The sequence below is a fragment of the Haliotis asinina genome, chromosome 8 (assembly GCF_037392515.1).
Source record: "Haliotis asinina isolate JCU_RB_2024 chromosome 8, JCU_Hal_asi_v2, whole genome shotgun sequence".
NCBI lineage: Eukaryota > Metazoa > Mollusca > Gastropoda > Lepetellida > Haliotidae > Haliotis > Haliotis asinina.
Genome location: NC_090287.1, coordinates 16307421 through 16330485, shown reverse-complemented (window position 1 = coordinate 16330485; position 23065 = coordinate 16307421). Strand labels below are relative to the sequence as shown.

The following is a 23065-nucleotide window of genomic DNA, read 5'->3' as shown; positions in this document are numbered from 1 at the left end:
CGTTATACGAACCCCATTCCAGGTTTTACCCACACCCCAGTGTTCCCACATTTAGAATCCAATCAGCGATATAGCAGGCCTGTGAGGGATTGTCCGATATGTGCAAATGCAATGTCACTTCAGACCATTTATCAACACGATTGCATAAGTCGACAAATTTGATGAATATCGCTTGGCACTGAAATCCCACCCATTTACATGGAGGGGTGAACATGTGATCGTATTGATTCAGGTGATGTACTCAATACACCATTCGTCAGTTTTGCACCAGTAAATTGGAAGATTTCAACATGGATGAATACCATGGAAAAATCAGAAGCTTTTGTCGACTTGGCTTCTGGGCTACAAAGTTCTTTTTTGTCAAAAGCCCAATTTTCATAAATCCGTAATTTCTACTTTTTGTTTTTCAAAGATGCATTGGAAGGATCATTTTGTCAGATTGACTCGTATCTGTCTTCATCTTTTTCAAATTTCTGTTTCCATAGATATGGTTGTGGTTTAACATCTATCTTTATTATGGATCAGAAAGTATTGCTCAGGGAACAATTCAAGAAAAGAGCGATAAAAGATTTGGTTGAGAATAAAATTCAGTCATATGCAAATTAAAGATGAGTTTCAAATTCGATTTTATTGCTACATACCTCAATGCTCTAGTTGCAAGTTCCTATCACAAGTTCAAGGACAGACATTCACTGGCAGCAAATCCCTTTCATTCCCGATTACAGGGAAACCGGAATTTTATCAAGGATGCTACCAAAATACATACATAATGAGACACATTTAACAAAATATAGATATAAAGCATGAAATGAGACAGACAACAGTTCCACTATATCAGTGTTTCATTGTTTTATACCATATTCAAGTGAGAGCACTGCTGTTCAAATAATCGGATCTTGACCTCAGGCCCATTATGCCTAGTGATCATGGCACTATGGTTATGACGCATAGTCCCAGAATATATATAATTTCCATAGTAACAAACAAATCCCTTTAAATTAAAAAGGATTTGGAAGGAGTTGGAAGATTCAAGCCTGAACCTGGGAAAATCTAGACTTGTATCCAGAGGTCTTTAGCTTTGACTGAGACATAGACTAAAGATACTAAGATACTATACAGCTTTCGTAAGCTTATGAAAGCTGTATTGAGATTAAAGCTGTAGCTTCATGGAGCTGATGATCTGAGCAGCATCCCATTGAGTACAATAACAATCCATCAACCAAGTCACGAATAGAATTGATGGTGTGTAGCGTCGTGGTTGAAGTGTTCACTCATCATGCTGAAGACCTGGGTTTAATTCCCCACGTGTGAAGCCCGTTTTGGGCATCCCCACAGTGATATTGCAGGAATAAGTTAAAAACACCATAAATCTAAACTAGTACAGCATTTGATTAATAGCACTGCATTTTGTGTCCATGCTAGTCAGAACAATGCTTATTTTGATGGGGTTTACCACAAAGGTAAGATGCTAATCTGGCATGCCTTCACACAGCAGACTCACCTCAGTGGTATGGAAGAGTCAGATATCTTTAAACGTCTTTTTTCAAAAGTTGTGTTTTATTTTTAAACAAATAATTGTGAAACAATTTCACAGTGTTGTTCTGATTTTATCAGGTATGCATAAAATATTGTCAAGATTTAGTATTCTGTTGAAATGGACAAGTCAGTTTTTGACATTGCATAACGTCAGCTTCATGTAGACAGGACCTAAAGAACACGTCAGTGTCGGACCATGTAATTTTTTGTGGGAACCTGTAGTAGAACGTGTCACTTAGATTACGTACCATGGAACAAGCATGTCAGTCAGACATATATACCCAGCTTGATATGAAAATTGTGTAAAATCATGTGGAGAAAGAATCCAATCTCATTCAAATGCCACTACAGACATTTTATTAAGTTGTTACCAATGGAACTATTTCTGTGACACACTGCTTTCAACTTTCTTTGAAGCTCTGGGGAGATTATCACTCTTTCATGCTAAACTTCAAACATATTCCAAGTTATTTCTTCAAAATCTCAACTTGGAACATTAAAAATACGAAAAAAATCTAAGAGATCTCCTGTTTTAGGCTTTAATCAAACATGAAACTCTCATATGTGTGAAAGCTGTCCAGGTACTTTTTTTCTTAACAAAACGCTGTAACACCCATCAAAGCAAATGTCCCATGTTTGGTATTTAACAAATGGTGAAGGCAAGATTCTCAGTTGGTCTGGCACAAATCTAGTTGTACTCATACAAGCCTGTATCCGTATATCTACACCAGTCAAATATCTAGATTGTAAGAGAGTGAGTGGGACCATGAATGAGTGAGGGTGTTCAGTTTTACATGCAGAACCATTTAGTGTAATTGTGATATATAATCAGACACAGATCAGGATCTGAATAGCATACTAGAACACTACAATCACATCTTGCAAATATGCTATCATGTTGCACTGAAGCAAATTATTCTCTTTGCCTGAAGTTTTAAAATCAATAATTTACTTATCTGTTCAAAACACAAATTTGGAAAGAAAAAGGACAAACTAAATTGAGAATTTCTTAAATCTCATGATGTCCATATGCTTTTATGTATTTTTCAATTTGTTCAAAATTCAACTAACTGTTACTGCTTACACTACAAGTGGAACTCTTCAGTGGACTTGTTTTTCTCCAGAGATTTCTTATGCGTATGGAAATGATTCTGTCACGTTTCTATATCTGAGACCTCTAATACTGTTAACTGATAAAAATCACTGTATGCTGTCTGAAAATATATTTAACAATGAAACATAAAAAATCTTAAAAGAGTGTTTGGTAGTAATGAGCAATCAACTGTCCTGTTGAATCAACCAACCCTAAGAAAATAAGTCATGTCACTCTTGTATTTATTTCACCTTACAAAGTTCAATTACATTGTTGTGATCTGCAAAGACAAATGCGGTCAAGTCTGGCCTGAATACAAATGAAAATCTAATGATGTGGACATCTATTCCAAGACACATTCAGAGCAAATCTTGAATGAACCCAATTTCTTGTTTTCATGTCAGGACAAGTCCAGAATACCAATGACCTCATTACCACTGGCACCCTACTGACTTAGTGAATGGAGGGAAATGAGTAACTTGTGCAATAAAGACAAAACAACCTCCATTACTTGATGTCTAGTCTACACATTCAAGATGGCTCAGATGAAGGGAGCAGACGCCAATTTGTACAACAGTTTGGCTACACTGCACTGAATGATAAAAAACAAATGTTTTCATGGTTTGACACAATTCTTGCTGTGAGGAAGCATGACAAGCATCCAATGATGTTGCTAACCTCCAGCCATTGCCCCCTCCTCCTCAGTGGAATGAGTGAGTGAGTATAACTCAAATGCTACACACTAATTCTTGGCATCTTCATCAGAATAGGTTTGACAGATATCCAATGATGTTAAACTCCAGTCATTTACTCTTCTTCGTCCTCAATATAGAGTGAGTGAGTGAGTGAGTGAATGAGTAAGTGAGTGAGTATACCACATCATTTGGCTTCTTGATCAGAACAGGTTCAAAGCAACATCTGCTTGTGAGTGAATTAGTTTTTTCCTGCTTCTAGCAATATTCCAGCAATTTTATGAAATGATATAACAGAAATGGACTTCACATACTGTTTTCATCTTTGGTGTGACAAGCGAACACTTTAACCACAAGGCTACCCTCCACTGCCCTGTAGAGGTACGGTCAAAATTAGTGAGCGAACTTTTGCCAAAACACCATAACAACAATGTACACCTGATATTTTATCAAGCGCTACTCCATGACGCCTTCCTCCTTAGTGGAAATGGGGACACTTGAAATGACCAAGAATCTATGTTTCTGTGTTTGAATCCTGAATGGCCTTGCTGAGTCAAGGTTGGCAGTAGCTCCATGTTTGTTAGTGTCACCAAGGTGGCACATCAATGTCCCAACTGTATCTCTCCAGACTTTTCTTCCTCATAAAGCAGACATGTTGGAATATGCTAAACAGCCTTAAACTCAATTCTCTCATAAAAATAGCTGTCACAACTTGAAATCACAATTACCAAATTATGTATGTGAGGGTGTGTTTTAATGTGGAGCATGTACAATACTGATGGCACCTCTGCCAATCTGACCAAACAGCTACTGGTTGGGTGACAAGAGTCTTCCATTAACTGTCACAAGAAGACTTGTGAGAGCTCTGCTGACAGATGGGGAGCGGTGCCAAGTAATGATTTCAGATAAACAAGGAGCATCCACAAGTGGTTACCAGTGCTTGTAGGCAGTTCTGATTGCAGATTTTGATAACAGTAATATCTCAGCTACTCAAACAGCTTCCCTGCTATCTAGCACAAACAGTTCAGAAGGAAGTCAGGCTTCTGGACAAACATGAAACAGGAGGGGCTCTACTCCTTTGCCATGAAAACAACTAATCAAGATTACAGCTATCTCTTTGCCAGAATCGGGAAATGTGTTTTTCACAAGAGAGAAATGAACTGTGAAACAAAAGATTTCAGACATGTTTGCCCAGGAGGACTGAAGTGGCCATGCTACCACCCATGAACATCAGTTCTGAGGCCCTACAAGATACATAATGTTTATTGTACAAATGTTCTGTGACATGATAATATCTACTGTTTGTACTTAAAGTCAAGTCAAAAATGCAAAATATCAATACAGAATATTGTGTGCCAGAACATAAGATTATCTATGAGTATTTCTGAGTGCAATATGTCATCATACTTGGTAAGTCAAAATCTGTCTTGCTTTTATGAGAAAAAAAAGACTTTAATATTGAGAAATATGTCTACAGACTTTCATTATCAGTAAAAGTGTTTGCTCCTAGAGTGGATGGGGTGACTCCAATGTGAATCTAGTTCTATGCTGCTTCTAGCAGTATTCCAGCAATTTCACAACATGAGAGAAAAGAAATGGACTTCAGAAATGGCCCTTAGACTGGCTAAGACAAATTGGTGGCCAGTGTTTGTGAAGTGGGCTTGGTTTAGGCAGGTAGAGCATGATGTGATACTTTGCTCATTAATGTTATATCGATGTTGATATAACATACTAATGGGAGAAAATAAGAAATCACATGAAAGCACAAGTGTTCCTTTATTTTTTGTCTAGGTTCCTTTTCAAGATGTGCGATACAAAGCTTATGAAGAAACTTGGAAAAAAAATAAAAGAACACATGTGCTTTCATGTGATACCTTATTTTTTTTCCCTGAGTTTATTTTTGCACTGGCGAATGTGAGTTTGAAATATTTGATTCTTACAGATTAGTATAAGACTATATTTTGCTATTTGTGCAAAGTTACCTCCCCTAGTCATGCCAGGATCCTCTGTCAGAACACCTTCTGTAACCTAGGGATTATGTTTGACCAGGTGAGAAATCTTGCTAGTCTTTGAAATCATTCTAGTCTTCCATGTCACCTGATTAACAAGAGGATGATATTTTAGTACTATTATCAAAATTATACATGTATATGTTTTTAGTTTGTTTGCTTGCTGTTTAACGCAACTCTGAGCAATATTCCAGCTATATACTGGAAGCCAGTAAATGATCAAGTCAGGACCAAAAAACTCAGTGATCTACAGCATGAACATTCATCTACATTTTTGGGATATGATGACGTGTGAATAAAGTCAGAGAACTCGACCAGCAGCTAATGTCCCTTAACAACAAGCACATCTAGCTGTAAGACCAATTTCAATTCAGGTCTTTACAGGTCAAGTTGTATCAGATTTAAGATGTGAATGACTGGAGTGAAACATCCTTGTTGTATATGATTTTATGGAAGTTGCTAAAACATGACAGATGAAACAGTGAATGACATTTTACACTACAGTGTCAGTAGACACAAGCACATCAACGTAGTAGTTGATGATATATCATCTGGTCTTGGTGATCATGGAACTTGGGAACCTGTCATGGGTACTTCTGGACTTGCAATAAGACCCTTTGTAAGGATTCTGAGGTAGAATAGGTGAACACGTTGTGGTCATAAAAGCTATCCAAATGAACATGCTGGTGTCAGGTTCGGTGATGACATAGTTAATAGTATGCTGTTGTACCCCAGTTCATATATTTGTAAGCCACATTCGTGCTTGTGTGCTGCCAGCACTTATACAGCTGCAATAGTACTGAGTGTGGTATTCAAAAGGAAGAAAACAACAAGTTGGTTGATTTGTTCTTTAATGCTGCACTCAGCAATACTCCAGCTATATCGTGGTACTCTGTAAATAATCAAGCCTTGGTCAGACAATCCAGTGATCAGCATTGATCTGGGACATGATGGGATATGATGGACTACTGGGAAGTAGTCAGTGAACCTGATCACCCCTTCCTGTTAGTTGTTTTTAACAAGAAGCTTGGGTTGCTGAAGATCAATTCATGGGTCAGAAAGTAATAAGACCAGGCTAAACTAACATCAGGGTTGTCATGTGAGCCCTAACTGACTAAATCTCTGTACCCTCCTGGATCAGTGCTCAAGACATCGATCCAAACTTTGTCTGGCTTCACTCCAACAAGGTACAAGATCATGGATAAAAGGATAAATGAGGTCACAATTGTCATCTGCCATGAGAGAAGAAGTCCTTCAAGAAACATCCAAATTCATTCCAAGTCCTCGGAGTGAAAAACTCATACCCTCTCATCATCTTGCTGCAAAATGATATGCATGCAGTAGTGCAGGATGGGGGTTGGGATTGGGGATTTTGTGTCCTTTTTGCAGTGTACTGAACATTTTCAGGTGGCACCAGGTTTAAATGAACTGCACTTCCTTGTTTGGTGAAGCCTGACCACTCCATCTTACAAGAGAACATTTTCTAGCTTGACAACCCTACAGAAATGACATAAGTACCTGATGAACAAATTACACCAAATGCTCCTGTGTGCTTTTCAAAAAGTTTGTGTCAGTCCTAGAGATTGAAAATCTTCTCCAGATGCCTCCAATTTTGCAAAGACTTGAAAACAATTAGCAGACAAAGTTCTCATGTATACATATCATTTTATAGCAAACATCATTCAGTCGACAAATCCAAACAAATGCAACAATAATTCCCAATTCAGAAACTGGCCTGATCATAGCGAGATCCATCTATGTTTTCCAGCAGACTGACACCACCTACATATCGTCCTATAACACAATCCATGACACAATCCATGACACAAGCCATGACACAAGCCATGATTCATCTGGTTCATACAACAACACCCTGTACAGATGCAGAAACACAAATGATTCATATAAAAATGCATTGTTCTATCTCGTTATGACAGGAATATCCTCCACCACTTGCACAATTTCCATTAAGTGATGTAAAGATGAATTTTCACAAAACCAGGCTATGACGTGCTATATAACTGACCATGGTGTCCCATTTACAAGGGACTCGTCAGCCATTACTTAAGTCAGTATGAAGTCTGACAACACATCCATTCATAATGCTGTCTTCATGCTGGTGCAATGCTGCCTGCACTGAACAAAGCAAATATACATGGCCAGAAACTAATTCATTGGGGACATCCTTGAGATAGTCTAATGTTGTAATTAAAATTCTTAAGTGCAAACCCAGATTTGAAACTTTTTGCTTAAACAAACATCACCAATAATGATTAGTGTTCAAAACTGAAGGGGATACTAAAGTCCTTGAGGATTGAAGACTGTATTTCAATCTGTTGACCTCAAACTCTTAACTGTTACCATAGAATTATAATATGGATCCATTAAATATCAGTGCTTATGTTCAAGCACTTAACAAGGAAGTGTAGTAACACAGGTGCCTTTGTTCCTTAAGGTCTTTGACAATCTTAGCTATTAACTCAAAAATAGTCATAGCTCTACAGTTGTGTTTCTTATTTCAACCAATTAAAATAAAACTAAACTTTTTACTTAACATATGTCTTTGTGGGATCAGGTTAACTTTTTAATACAATTCACTAATGATCAGGTCTGTGACTTCTTAATTCTCAGTTGATGTAAGCACAGCATGAAAACAAAACAAGCATGAGCAGGCAGTTCCAAATGGAAAATTAAATGGTTGCAATATGCCTACTGTGTACACTCTTCACTTCTGCCTCTGAACACCATGGCATCAAAACTCAGAAAGGTTTACCAACCAGGAAATAGTTGTGTTTGGGAGATTAGAATTTAGGAATCAAAATATAAAAGAACAAAACAAATATTTTTTTTCAAAATGGCATCTGATTAGCAAGAAAATAATATTTCGTTGAGATATATTTTAGTGATCAAAGGAGAAGGGTAATCACAGATCCGACCCCAGTTCACAATATACTCCCAACTGGACATGTGTGTGGCAGGGCTGGTATCAAGAACAGCTCTCAACGAGTTTTCTGGTTATCTAGTACAAACAGACCTGTCAGCCTACAGCAGAATAGCAACAGCAGCCATCACTGGTGATAACTCACTCCCCATTCACACATTATCTAAGTATTTCTAGCAAATGTACAAATTTCTGAAACAGCAAATGGTTCATATTATGTTTGGAGAGACAAATTACTATTTGTCCAAGATTCTGTTTGAAGCATTCAAAATCGGTAATTCATGGGTAAATGAATGGCTTCAGGTCTTGTGCTAGTTGTGTGGAAACAGTGTTGGTCTAAAACCAACATGTCTTAAAAAGCAAGATTAAGAATCCTCAATGAAAAAACACTACAGTTTTATTTTCATTCCCCATATTGAACGTCTAAGATAGGACATTTTAGGCTATTTCACAGTGGAATCGAAACATTTAAGACACAAGAGAGATAAACAATTTCAATTTGAACATGGAAGGCACGGCATTCACATGCAAGCCAGATTGAAGACAATTTTTATAGACATTTCATACAAGATAAGGACACAAAGACGCCATTTCACCAAAGATTTGGAATACTCAAGGCCGGAAAAACAAAGATCAGTTTCAGTGTAGAGTATGTGTATGCAAATATCGATGTGAAGGAACCAATGAAAGATCATAAAATCTCCTACAGTACACATTAGGTACTACACGGGCTCAGCATTGACATGTGTTTTATACTCTTTACCTCTGTAATAGCAGGTACAGATTCCGACATGTCAATATGCCAACATATTCCCAATCTCTGTTGATTCCACCACAATTATATTTAAGTGATAATTGTTTTGGGTTTAAATTTTTAATGTATAAAGTCGAATTTACTTTTGTTATCACTGTCATAATGCATAATGTACTTATTCTGCAAGGGTGTATAATCATACCACAATTATCTCACAAGTACTTTACACTTTTCTTTTCACGGTGACACCTGGTTGGCTGATTGTATTAGTGGCGAGGATCATCTGAACTTGATATGCTTAAGCAATATGTCTGGTAGAAACAAGGAATATGATGGCAGTATGTATCCCAAAATGGTTCTTGGTACAGCTATCAAGATATATAATCTCTTAGGCTATACTTGAAGAAATGACTTCAAGAACAGACACAAACTGGAATAAAATATGAATATTTAACCCAAATCATCCTACACATAGCCAAATGCACTTCATATATATGTGTGCCTTTGTCCTTTCATACAATTTTGAATTTGAATATTTTAAACGATATGTGAAGTTTTACTGTCAATCACCATCAGTACCTACTGAATGCTGGATTGCATTACAGATAAAATGCGAGACCATGCATAAGGTACTCCCCTTCAAGCCCCTCTAAATCTATGTACAAAATACTAGCCTTATATGCAGAAATATAGGGTATCTGTCCCTCAGACATATTTCAACTAATGTAATATGTAAATGGTCTTAACAGTAATTATATTAGAAAGAACAATTACTTGTATCAAACATAAGTCATCTGACAACACCAATTGATAATATCAGTGTGATCAACAAACCATTAACCAATTGCAATATCAGAAAATTATAAATAAAAGGCTTCAAGACTAAGACAACGGTACAAGAATCTGTATTGAAATGTCATACTCACAAATTTAAGAATGGTTCTAAAAGAAGATCATGACTAGGGTTTGAGATTAAGGTAGTTTCCTGGTTCAGTGGAGGTGGGATCATCTGCTAGGGTATTTGACAGTAGGTATTAGTGGTGTCCATATAAATCGATTTCACCAACGATTGATTGGTGAAAAACAGTAATCAAAATATCTGTGATTGATCATGACTGGTTAATATGTATCTACATATCTGTATAATGTAAGTGAATTTCACATGTTTAATACTTATATCATGAAATGTCTAGCCATCTTGGGTCATGTCACCGCCTCAAAGACAACACACTAACATTATGACTGATGATTAATCAATGACTTCTTCCCTCTCTTTGCCTAACACTGTTGTCTACTTCTGCATGATAACATTGGAACGTATGTCAGTTTAAATTTTCCCTTTTGTCTTTCAGCAAGGTAAAGTCTACAAACTAAAATTAAAGTTTCATTTATACGAAAACATCAAAGGGGGAAAATACTTGAAAAGTACAAGTATGGATGTTGATAGGAATAACAACTTATTTTTCAACTAAACTCTAAAGATTTATAGAATGCTTTATATAACTTAGTCTCTATGATGTGGTACTCGTAGCATGGGGAACTTCACTTCAAGAGTAGTCATTAGCAAAACTCTCCATCTACTTTGGGTTAAGAGTCAACTTCGAAGGCTGCCACATTGCTGTAGGGTGGTATCTAGTAAATATAAAATGTCTAACTATCTACTTGCAGATCACATTCAGTTAAAAATGGAAAGGGTAATCCTGAAATACGAGAATCCAAGTGGTAGAAGCACCAGCATGATGAGAGAGTAATGCCTGGTGTGTCAAACAAGAGCTCTACCTTATAATCCCTGAACTAACACCAGGACACTACAGAAAAGTATTCTAAAGGGCAATAGGTCAGATTGTAATTTATAAGGATTAGCAGTCAGCTTCAGCAGCATCTCAAGACATGTTTGCAGTTGTAATGGTTTACAGCTGTACAGGTTAATAGCTGTATTGGTTTACAGTTGAATTGGTCTACAAATGTATTGATTTACAGTTAAATTGGCTTACAAACATATTGATTTACAATTGTATTGGTTTACGGTTAAATTGGTTTACGAATGTATTGGTTTATGATTGCAGTGGTTTACAACTGTATTGTTTTCAAATATTTTGGTTCACATGTGAATTGGTTTCGAGAGGTATTGGTTTACAGTTGAACTGGTTTACATATGTATCGGTTTACAAAATGTATTGGTTTACAATTGAATTGGTTTAGAGTTGTATTGGTTTAAGTTGTATTGGCATGCAGCTGAATCTCTTTACAAACGAAAGTGATTATACAGCTATGTCGATATACACATGTATATTGCAACGATCCTAAGTCCTATGCTCAGCCAGTGTTGCTCTCACTTTACCTTGTAGAGCAAGAGTCATTTAAACCTTTATAAATCTGCTCTTGACAGACTGACATACAGGACAGTAGGTACAGATCTGCTATAGAGCTGCTGCTTGTGGGTATTTATCTACTGATGTAAACTCCTGGTAAACCAGGGTCCATGTTAACCTTGTACAAACCTGCCCTTCATACACTAAGATTGGAGGCAAGGCTTACAATTCAGCTGCTGTATGTTTGGAATGATGTACTAATGTAAACGCATGGTACAGTGTGGACCAAGAACAGTGGAGGAATGGTTGTACCAAGACAGGAGGGAGCCAACAATTGCAGATGGTACAGAAGCCCTGCTGACTGACCAATGATAGTCTTGTTCAGTCCATGATAAGACATTGTCCACTATCACTACTCATCACTGATCACTAAGCACACCATGTGAGAACACTTAGCACACTACCAGTCCTTGAAGCACACATTCCATGCCAATTAAAAAAAGCACTATTCCACAATTCACTATGTACTAGACATACCTGTTGTTCTGCTGTCTCAGCCCGAGCTTCACTCATTGACAGCTTTTCCTCCAAGTCTCTCATCTGAAACAAACAATATGAAGTCAATACAGGTGAATGCCATTGGTTACCTATGATTAAGCTGTGCCAGACACGTGACAGGTAAAAATTGATGATTCTTCAAACTCCACAACAGAAGTACTAGACACTAACAAATATCAATATGTTTGTTTCATTTGTTTGCTGTTTAATGATGAACTCAATCTGTACATAATCGAATTTGTATCTGACAATCCAGTGATAGACATAATGAGTATCAGTCTACTACTGGGATATAATGACATTTATCAACCAAGAAACCATATCCTATTATCCCTTGCATCTTTGAAATCTTTGGTCAAACACCATTTTACCACGATGTCATGTTGGGGCTGATGAATCTCCCAGTATCTATTGTAATCCACAGATTTGGTATAGATTAGTTTGTTTCTGGTTTAACTCTGCACTTTGTTTCTGGTTTAACTCTACAAATATTCCAGCTATATGGTAGCGGTCTGTAAATAAGTCCGGACCAAACAGTCAAATGATCAACAGCTTGAACTTCTATCGACGCATTTGGGATATGCTGACATGTGTCAACTAAGTCAGCAAGCCTGACCACCCCAATCCAGTAGTTGCCTCTTGCGACAATCATGGGTTGCTGAAAACCAAATCTATTCTATATCTTCATGGGTTTGTAATGCACAGGTTTGCCATTTTGTGGTATAGGTAGCTTCAAGCCCCATCTAATCTAATCTCTTCAGCACATTAATATAAGGCAAAGTGATGATTTTCATTGAGAAAGTAATGCCATGTTAACCAATAAGATCCTATTCCTGGTGTGGCAATATCAGGTTTATCTTGCCAACACCTTGCCTGGAGGCATGCCAGTTCTGTCTCAGTCCTGATCTGCTTCTCTGATTACAGATGAATAACAAGAATTGAAAACTCTCCCAGACATATTACACTGATAACTCAACTTTCATATGTTTGGCTGAGGACATCGGCAGTGAAAAACAACCATTCTAGAGATGGTTAACTGTGAGTGATTGAAAGGACCTTGGGACTGTAAACAATATCAAAGTAATTGTATTGAATCCAAAACTGTTAGCAGGTCTAGGTTATATAGAATGATGGCTGAAGGAAGCTTCTGGTTTTGGACGTTCACCACTTTGGTGAACAACCAATATCACGGGGCCGATAAATGGAGAAACCTGTTGAGGATGAACCAGGGTTTCAATCCATGATCAAAGGTTCCTGGCATTCCAAAGGGAAGCAACTCTGCACAGGAAGTAATAGTCACTGTATTAACCAGATATGGTATTGACCATTCATGAATTCTATGTTGAATAAGCATTCATTTTTTTTTTTTAGAAACTCTCTTGCAATTTCTGATTAATAAGTGACACATAATACATCAAGATGATTCCTCTTAATAGCCTATTTCTAAATTTAGAAGGCATTTAGAAGTTGGAGCAGGATAACAATATACAGTGGAAGCTGTCTAAACCGGCTGTCATTGAGACAGAAGAAATAATCAGGTTTAGCCAGCGTGCCAGATTGTACAGATGATTTTATTAGTTACATGGTACTTTGAAAGGGTGTATGGGACGGTAAGACCCTTTCTAACTTCCTCAGGAAATATTGGATGGATTTTTCAATTAGAGATAAAAGAAAAAAGGGTTCCTGTAGACCCCTTTCAAAACACCATGTGACGAAATTATTACCCTTATGATTTTTGAAACAAGCCTATCTCTAAAGAACAACTTTCCACCTTCAGTAGAATGACACATGAAATGTTTTGCCATGATATTTCCTGAATAATCATAAGGGGAGATAACTTGGGATGGCTTAGTTTGTGATAAAAAGGATCAAATTTGAGGTTTTGTTAAAGTAGAACTGAAATGCAAAAACATTTACCGACACAAACAAATAAGAAATGATGGCAACAATTTTATTACTCTCTTTATATTTACACTTGCATACGCTAACTCTAAAATTTCGAAGCAATCCAACGTATGACCATCTGAAGTCAAGGTCATTCATGACAACCCATGTAGTGTGTCACATGACAGATCTGATGGGGCGTATGGTTCATACCCCCTGGCAAATCTGCCTACATGGTTTTGCATGCTTTGGCTATTAACCAATCAAAATTTGACAAATTTATCTTAAGGGTAATAATGCTACCTACAACTAGAACTGTCGTCTTGACACTCTTATATACATTGTTGCATCAAGTGGTTCTCACAATTACTGAACACACTTTTTAAATTGAGTAATTAAATGTACATGTATACCCATAATAAACTAAGATCAACTTTTCTTTGTAGTTTCAACCATGTAGTTTCAACACAGGATTAATTGGTAACAATACACATCCGTTGACTCCTTAGCACATGCTAATTATTGTATACAATCAGATTTGGGCAGCTCATTTCATACCAAGAACTGGAACTGACAGCTGCCAGATTGCAGAGCTTTTAAATGATGATAATTGTTTAAGTCATGGACAGGACTGAGATTTTATGCCAGTGTTGACCACTTGCTGGATTGGACAGATGCCAGTTTTGACAGCTTCCACAGTATGGTTGAAAAAGTTCTTTAAGGCAGCGAGAGCTATGTTTCAGGGTAGGTTCTAACACCATTGCTTCAATAAATATATTGATTACTGATGGATGTTTTACAAGTAAAGGTATTTACCATAGACATGAAGTTGTTTAGATATATGTATCAATGTCAAAATGGTGTCGTCAATGACAACACAATCACACAAGACATCAAACCGAGCTTTGACAGATACAACAGGAGGAGACATTGACATGCATACATGTAATGCTACTGACAGCGGATCCAACGAGGATACCATCACCTAAGTATTTTTTTCTTTCACAGTACCTAATATTAAGCCTATTTTCCAACTGTCCATTTTCTTTAATCAGCCTTAGAACTCTCCGTTGATTCCTTGAGGCATCAGTCACTGTGAGTCAATGTTGGTCTGGCAAATTAATCCCCATTTTCTAACCATTTCTAATATTCAGCCTACTCCACAGCTCTCAGTAGAATCATACTGGACGATATGTCAAGCCATTAAAACAGTCACTGTAAGCGAATGCTGAGTTGTCAACTTCTGTCTCCATAACCAACACATCCACATCTCAAAGTTTCACATACTCAGCAGAAACCAAACCTCAATGTCACAAGTCATTAAGCAAATGGTTGACACTTTTGCCTTTTTCATCACATTCATGTCTTAAAGCTTTTTACACCATGTCATTTTTCTTGAAATTCAATTATGAATTCGTGGCGACATCTTGAAACAATACACGAGTCAAGAGTCATGAGCGTGGCTATCAATCATGATGCAAGGTTTCCTCACTGCACAATGTGCTGACGTATAGTCATAGTTGAGGAGAGCTGGATAAATAATCACATACACGAACCAGTGTTACACAGTGCTTGGTGTCATGTCTCTCTTCAACAAGGCACTTACAGCCTAATGCCAATAGACATCTTACTGGATCTCTCACTGGATCGGATTATATCTAGTTACTGATCAGTACCATGTTTTGTCATACATAAGCTGAGAGGTACTAAGTGAAATTATTATACATGAAATATAGAATAAGGGTAGCATGCAGGTACATAGTGCAGAAATGTGGGTACTCTTTGTACAGTAAAGGGCCGAAAACATCAATATAAAATTTCTCAGAATTTTTTGAGTTTTTGGAGTTTTTGCCACAATTCAAATTTGTTTCAAAATGTTATAAGTTAATTGATTTTTTTCATTTAGCAAACACTTTATTTATCCTTATCTGACATCTTTAAGTCTGTGATGGAGGAGGACAGATACAGGATGAGGCAGTAGAATTTCTAGATTCAATGGAATTAAACTACTCAAAATTTGGTAAGGGTATTGTGACTGTCTTTGTGAGGTGGATAGTGACTTTGAGATGTAGTCATACAAATAAATAGTATTATCACAGCTTCATTCAAGTGAGTGAGTGAGTGAGTTAGGTTGTATGCTGCTTTTAGCAATATCGTCAACTTCATTCAGAGTAACACAGACGAAAGTATGTCTTCAATAGTGGCCCCTCCATGTTTGGATAAACAAAGATAAATATCAATATAAGCTTCAAACATTGGGAAGTAGGTATTAATTATAAACATGAATCAATAGAGTAGTATCAACCATAGGAATAAACATAATATTTCAAACCAATCACATTGTTCTTGTGTTTATTTCTAATTTGAAACATAATATTTTCAAGGTTAAAGTTTTGGGTTTTTTACTGTAAACATGATCAATGTATACAGTCAAATACTCTATTGTCAAAACAATGATCAAGTGTTGTTCAGACAAACCAGTGACTGACATCACAAGCATTGACTTGTGAAAAAGGGATGCATACTTGTATCAATGAAATCAGCCACCCTGACCACCCGATTCCATTTGTCAAATCTTACTTGCATGGGTTGGTGGAGACCAGTTCTGATCCCATTTTCACTGGCTATATTGTACATCAGACCTTCAATTTGACCTAATGCTATTCAAAGGATCAGGCTTGTATATTATGTATAGTGATCATATACAGTATGGTTCAAAATTATTGAGAATAGCTAAAGCATTTCATATTATTAAACGAGAACAAATCAGATAAAATTGAATGTATTGTGAAAGTGAACTGACCTTTTCATGTTGTGTAGGTAACAATTTAATATTTTATCAAGTCTCTTTGAGCTTCACGGCACAGTCTAAGACGGGTAGGCATACTTCCTATCAGAGAGGTTAGTGTCTCGTGAGTTATGCTGTCCCAGTATCGGACCACTTCTCTCTTCATGTCTTCAATTTTTGTCAACCCCTTTTGATTCACACATTCCTTCATCATCCCCCAAATGTTCTCAATGGGATTTAAGTCAGGACTATATGCAGGAAATGGTAATGCAGTCACATTTTTCTCCTGAAACCACTGCTTGGCATGTTTTGCGGTGTGTTTAGGATCATTATCTTGCTGCAAAATCCAGTCATTTCCATAAAACACATATGCACTTGGAAGGAGAAAATTATCTAATATGTTAGTGTAGCGTTGACTTGTCAGATTTCCCTCAAACACACACAGCGGGGTCGTTCCTAATAAGGATATCCCTTCCCATACATGAAACTTTGGGCTGTATTTAGGTCGTCGATACAACGGTGCTGACGCAGACTTTGTCCATATTTTCACATTATTGGGATATACCCATATTGAGCTTTCATGTGTAAAAATCACATTTTCCCAGTCAAAGTTTTCATGTGCCAAACACCACTCAACACGCCTGTCTTTATGTTCTTGTTTCATGAGAGGAGAAGGAATTCCAGTCTTTTTCTCCCATCCAAGATCAATCAAATTTCTTCTAACTGTAGATTTTGATACAACTGTTGATCCCCTTTCTATCATTTCATACCTGATGTTGGAGATGCTTGCCCTTTGCATTTTAGACGCTAAAATTCCCAGCCGGACGCGATCTGAGAAGTCCAATTTTCTGGGTCTCCCTGCTCCTTTCTGGTGCCCCAAATCCTTTCCCTCTTTAAAATTCTTCCTAATCCTATACACAGTAGAAAGAGGAGTTCCTGTTCTCTCTGCCAATGTATTTACATCATCAATTCCTTGATTACAAAACTCAAAAATCAACCTTCTTTTATCTTCAGCAGACATTGTTGACAGTGCTGAGGAAAATGACGTCTGTTACAAATTCAGGGGAGGTAACTCTAATTGTACTATACTCAGTAGGCGAAGATGAGGTACCTCCCTTATACCATTACTTACTTTTAAGTATCAGTGAATCAGTTGAGGTGTTAGGATAGCTAAAAGTAAGAAGAAAAATTCTCAATAATTATGAACCAGACTATATATATCGTATTATATGTACAAATTAAACAGAAAACAACCAGAATTCGTAAAAAATGACAAAAAATGAAACATTCAGTCCAAAACCTACATGTTATCTTCATCAAAAATAATATTTCGCTTACAACCTTGGGGGAGCAAGTTATTGCCCAGCTAGTATACGTCACCTGTCAGCCAATGAAATCAATGTGTCCACCATGATAACAGCTACATGGTCTGCTTGACACTGCCATCAGACAATACCACCCCATATGAAATGAACCATGTATATAACAACACACCTGTCAATCAAAGTCTTCCATTAGCAACATGGCCAATGGTGCCATCATGGCCTTGTTCAAGTGCAAACACACCTAGTACTTCTTACACCAAGGCAGAGAACTCCAAGGTGTGCCCTTCGCAAGTCTCTAAGGAAAGTATTATTAATTCAAATAGCAGTCCCTAGATTATATAAATAATGTGACAGAAGTGGTCACAGAAACACTGGTATCCCTGTAGACTTTCCTGAGTCTCCAAGGAAATGATAATTAATTCAAATAATTATTCCTGCATTATATACATAATAAGACCAAGATGCTGGTTTATGTACCAATCTCTTGTTCCCAAAGTAAACACAGTGATGTATGGAAACAGGTCCTTTGTCCATGCAGGATCTATAGCATGGAACAGCTTCCCAAAGAGCTTCAGAGACTGTTGTAACTTTCATACTTTCAAATCAAATATAAAAACACTAACTCATAACTCTTTACCTTTAATCTCATCTATATTTTGTGCGCTTTGAACAGACTGTAACATCGACATATGCAGGTAACAAATATGCTATCATTATTATAACTTTGCTATTATTTAGGGGCCTGATGATTACAAAAGCGGAATTCATATACATCCTTAAACTTATCATTCAGTATGGGCTTGTAGCAAGGCTAGAAGCTTCTTGAAACAACACTCCCATTCTACCGAGTCATGCTGAATCTTGCAGCACCGAAAAACAATAACTGAATGTGTGTTTAATTATTAACCAAGAAAAAAGAATATGCTGTTTAGATCCACATTCTGTAGAAAGATTAAGGTGTGTAATCATTGATCTCATGAAAGAAAAACACTGGGACTGTGATATTCCGTGACAGCCAGGCAGATCATTTCAGAAATCCGTGTGGACTTCCGACGGTTATTCAACTCTTTCGATCAATATATGTAATTGTATGAAAGAGGAAACTCCTTCAGGTAATTGTCGCAGTGAGGATGTGGAGCAGTCTACGAAGACTCATTTAAACACACCTGGTGAAATACACACCTGTCTGTCGATGGTAATATCCATGACGATCTGATAACAGCTGTAATTTACACATTGAGGCGGACATATCACGACAAGAAGAAATTAATGTTTCAGCACCAGTGTTTTGGTGCAAGAGGACATGCTGGCTGCAGCTGTTACTGAAGTTGTGTTACATGGATCTTTTGCAGCGACACAATGATTATGAAGCAAAAATGACCCTCGATGATGAATGAAAGGGGAAGGCAGTCTGCATATTTTTCAGACATACATTATCACCTGGTCAGCTTGGAGACAGTATACAATGTTCAATAAGGCATGCATGTCTAACTGCGGAGTTATATGTTTCTGGGATAGTACCATAAAACCAACATTAATTCAGACTAGGACTAGTGGTCTACAGGCCTACACACTGTCATAAACACTTCCACGCACGCACGTACGCACGCTTGTAAGCAGGTATCTGATCTTGAATGCAATATTCAACATATTTCCCTTCACACACACACTAGGACATTGTTTTTCTGTGGAGCAGAGCATTAACCATTGTGATATCATCTATACACATGGCATGGTGCATTACATTATAGCAACCATAACACATCTGTTAAACAAGGGGAATAACCATGGGCAATTGGCAGTAATTCAAAACAATGCTATACTCACCTGCAATTGTGTGACCACAGATAAATGCCACTGGTGTTCAAATTACTTGAAATAATTGAAGATTGGTCGCAGTGACCAAACAACTAAGCAATCACATTTTCTCATAATCAAACACAAATCATTTTGGAAATACTGTGGATATCCTCCACTGAGATATTTCTGGAATATTGCTATAAGCAGCCTAATACTAAACTCACTCACTTTTTCCTACAGATTATAAGAAACTTTACTTTCGACAAAGATGCCGGCATCAGTCGCCCATCGGTTATTTCCCTTGAGCAGATCAGGAACCTGTGACTGAGTGTTTGTTACCGTGCATTTTACAATGTTTCTAGGTTTGTCAAGCCATAACTGAGGTTTTCCCCCACATCAAGCTGAAATATCATGACAAATAGCTGCATTATTTTTTCGTTAAACCAAATTCTTCAATGATATGAAAAGTGCACACCATCAGTAATCGCTATACAAACCATGGCATATTCACAACCCTTTTCACCATGTTGAGTTACAGATTAACATCTTCCATACAATCATAATCACATCTTAGACTGCTAAAATATCCATAGCAATTGACAAACTTTTACAAAAAAGACATTTCTGCACTTAAAAGTCTTTCATTACACAATACTTCAAAGGAATCACATTCAATCTGTCAGTCACCAACAGAAACCGAATTCTACTACTAAAGAGTCCCAGCAAATAAAGTGCCAGCTGAAATAAATTCCGATAACACACCACAAAGCAAAGATTCAAAACACTGTTTGATTCTATTGACTTGCAATATCGCCTTCATCTGATGTGATAACGTCCATGCTGCAACCTACTGGTTGACGATTGTTAAGTAACACTCCTTGATTGGAACATTTCCTCGTTGGTCAATCCTGAACCTTGTCCATAAAATCATCAGGCAACTTAATGTCCTCCAGTTCAGGCTGCCTTTGATAGCATCTGGCAGTTGCTTCTCAGACAAGCTAAATGAGATAAATCTTCACAAAGCCATATTAATCAAGGCACCATGAAATGTCAAACAACTAAACTCCTTATCAGAGTAAATTTTGTTGGATCAATCCCAACAAAACTCTGCAAGTTGCGGGAAGATTTGATATTACTGTAATAGGATAACTGGCTGATAAACCGATTTGAAGGGATCCTGCAGGGTCTAAAATCAATACTATTCTGAAGTTGCAAAGGTGATTGTGTCCAAAGTATGGCACCAGATAGGAGGAGATAAGCTTTTGTAAATAGCCAAAGGGTCTATCCTTAAACCTTTCTGGTAAATGCAGTTATCAGTCCTTAAAATTGCATCACTTCAAAAATACTCCGTTTTTCAATCAATTAATTTTCCAATCATTGAGCAAAGATTGCAAAGTTTGCTTGCGATTTGGGACAAAATGTTCCGTTGATGGAAGTCAAATACTGGCCACGGAGGTCTTCCCATGCATGATTGAAAGCTAGCCAATGGAAAAATGATTTGATCTGCTTTTAACATCATCACGCACGATTAGCTGAGAGGAAAATTTGCAATAAATGTCAAAATTAGTGAACAATCTGTACCAAATTCTCTGGTATAATCAGACAAATTTGTGTAAAGTGGAAAATATGAACATTCTTACATAAGAAACAATTGAACAACAGAAGGGTCGAGTGGAACCGATCTGATGATCTGATTAAAACAGATCTGAACTAAAAGACACTTTCAAAACAGAAAAAGACCTAAGTCATTTTACCGCAGAGGTAACAGTGACATTGTAATATGGTTTCATGCTGCTTTTAGCAATATTCCAGCAATATCACAATGGGGGACAACATAAGTAGGCTTCATCCAAGTGAAACCATGAGGAGAATCGAACCCGGATCTTTGGCAAATGCTGTAACCACTAGGCAATCCCATCCCCCCCACATTGGCAATAAAAGAATCCTGACAGATTAGTAAAGAAATTAACATTATGAGTTTTTTAGATTTACAAGCATTACTGGAATCACAAAAATAGCGAAATCCTTCATGCTCAAGATAAGTATGACATGAATCACAAGATGATGTCACCAGCTGTCCCCATCTCAAATAACTTATCCCTCAGACCTTCGCACATTCAGCATTACACTACAGTGGTTATTTTTTTTTTAAAAGCTACTTGCCATGGGGCAATTGACTATAAGATAGTAACTTGCCCTGATTAATTTTCCACTTTGCCCTGGATTTTATTACATAATCATGATGATTAATTATAAAAGAATAAATCAACATGGTATTTGATGTCAATGTTTACTGGGCAGTTTATTGAAAAGTGACAAAAAGCAAAGAAAGGTAACTCTACTTTATTATAATTGTGAAATTTAGTGGCTACATTTTGAGTAGATATGAAATAAAATAAAAGTTTATTTGCAGTTTGAAACTATGAGTGGAAATTATCTAGCAGCTCAAAGACAAGTAAGATACCATTATTTGATCACCTGAAATGAAAACTGACTCGTAAGCAGCACTGGATGATGGGATTTTTTAACCCCTTCTTACAACCATATCCACATTTACACTTTTTTCAACTCCCAATAATCAATAAGAATCACAAGTTTCCATACTAACAATATTGTTTATCTTGTTTCACACAAATAGTCTCAAAAACTGAAAATTTATGATAGGACACAGCCTGTACAGAAAATAAAAATAAAATGTAAACATTATCTACAATCCAAAACAAAGAAATTTAATTCAAAAGTTTGAGCAATGTTAAAAGCCTTCCTCAACAAATGTATTAACAATGTCTAGACTAACCTGTTTACAATGTAAGGTCCAATAATGATGTCATTTATCGAAGCTCTGACATGCCATGAACAAGGTATGCCAGGAGCTGTAAACAATAACGACCACGTTCAAAGACCTCTTACCATCTGATGGCCTCTAGCATATTGTTAATACCAGAAACTGCATGAGTTTGGAGGCTAGATTTAATCTTTAACCTTACACATTACAACAGATTATGTCCAATGGCAGGAATGGACAGTACATGTCTTTGATCATGGCAAGTCTGATGCCTTGGAAGACCTCAAAGAGGCCATGATATATATCTGGAAATTTAATTGGTCCATTTTCAGTTGTTTATATGTATCCAAAATCTTATTACTCACATCTTGTAACCAAGTTAATCAGTAGATACTTGGTATTTATCACCTGTGGTGTCATATTACGCAGCTAACAAAGACTGCAGGATATATGTGTGATATACGACATGCTACACTGTAAGTCTGGAAAGTTCCAGGAAATTTAATTGATTTAAATCATAACCTCACTTGTGAGGAGAAGAGATTGACGACAACAAAAACTTCACTGGTCGTAACCTTTTGTTCTCCT

The 23065-nt window shown here is 37.0% G+C and overlaps 1 protein-coding gene across 2 annotated transcripts in view; it reads right to left on the bottom strand.

Annotated features, from left to right (window-relative positions):
• Positions 1-23065, bottom strand: part of LOC137293808 (pleckstrin homology domain-containing family H member 2-like) — a 181320-nt gene that overhangs the window by 82565 nt on the left and 75690 nt on the right. For both annotated transcript variants that reach the window (XM_067824557.1, XM_067824558.1), the window contains exon 3: positions 11875-11937. In XM_067824557.1, the coding sequence (XP_067680658.1) occupies positions 11875-11937 (63 nt within the window). The remainder of the gene's footprint in view (positions 1-11874; positions 11938-23065) is intronic.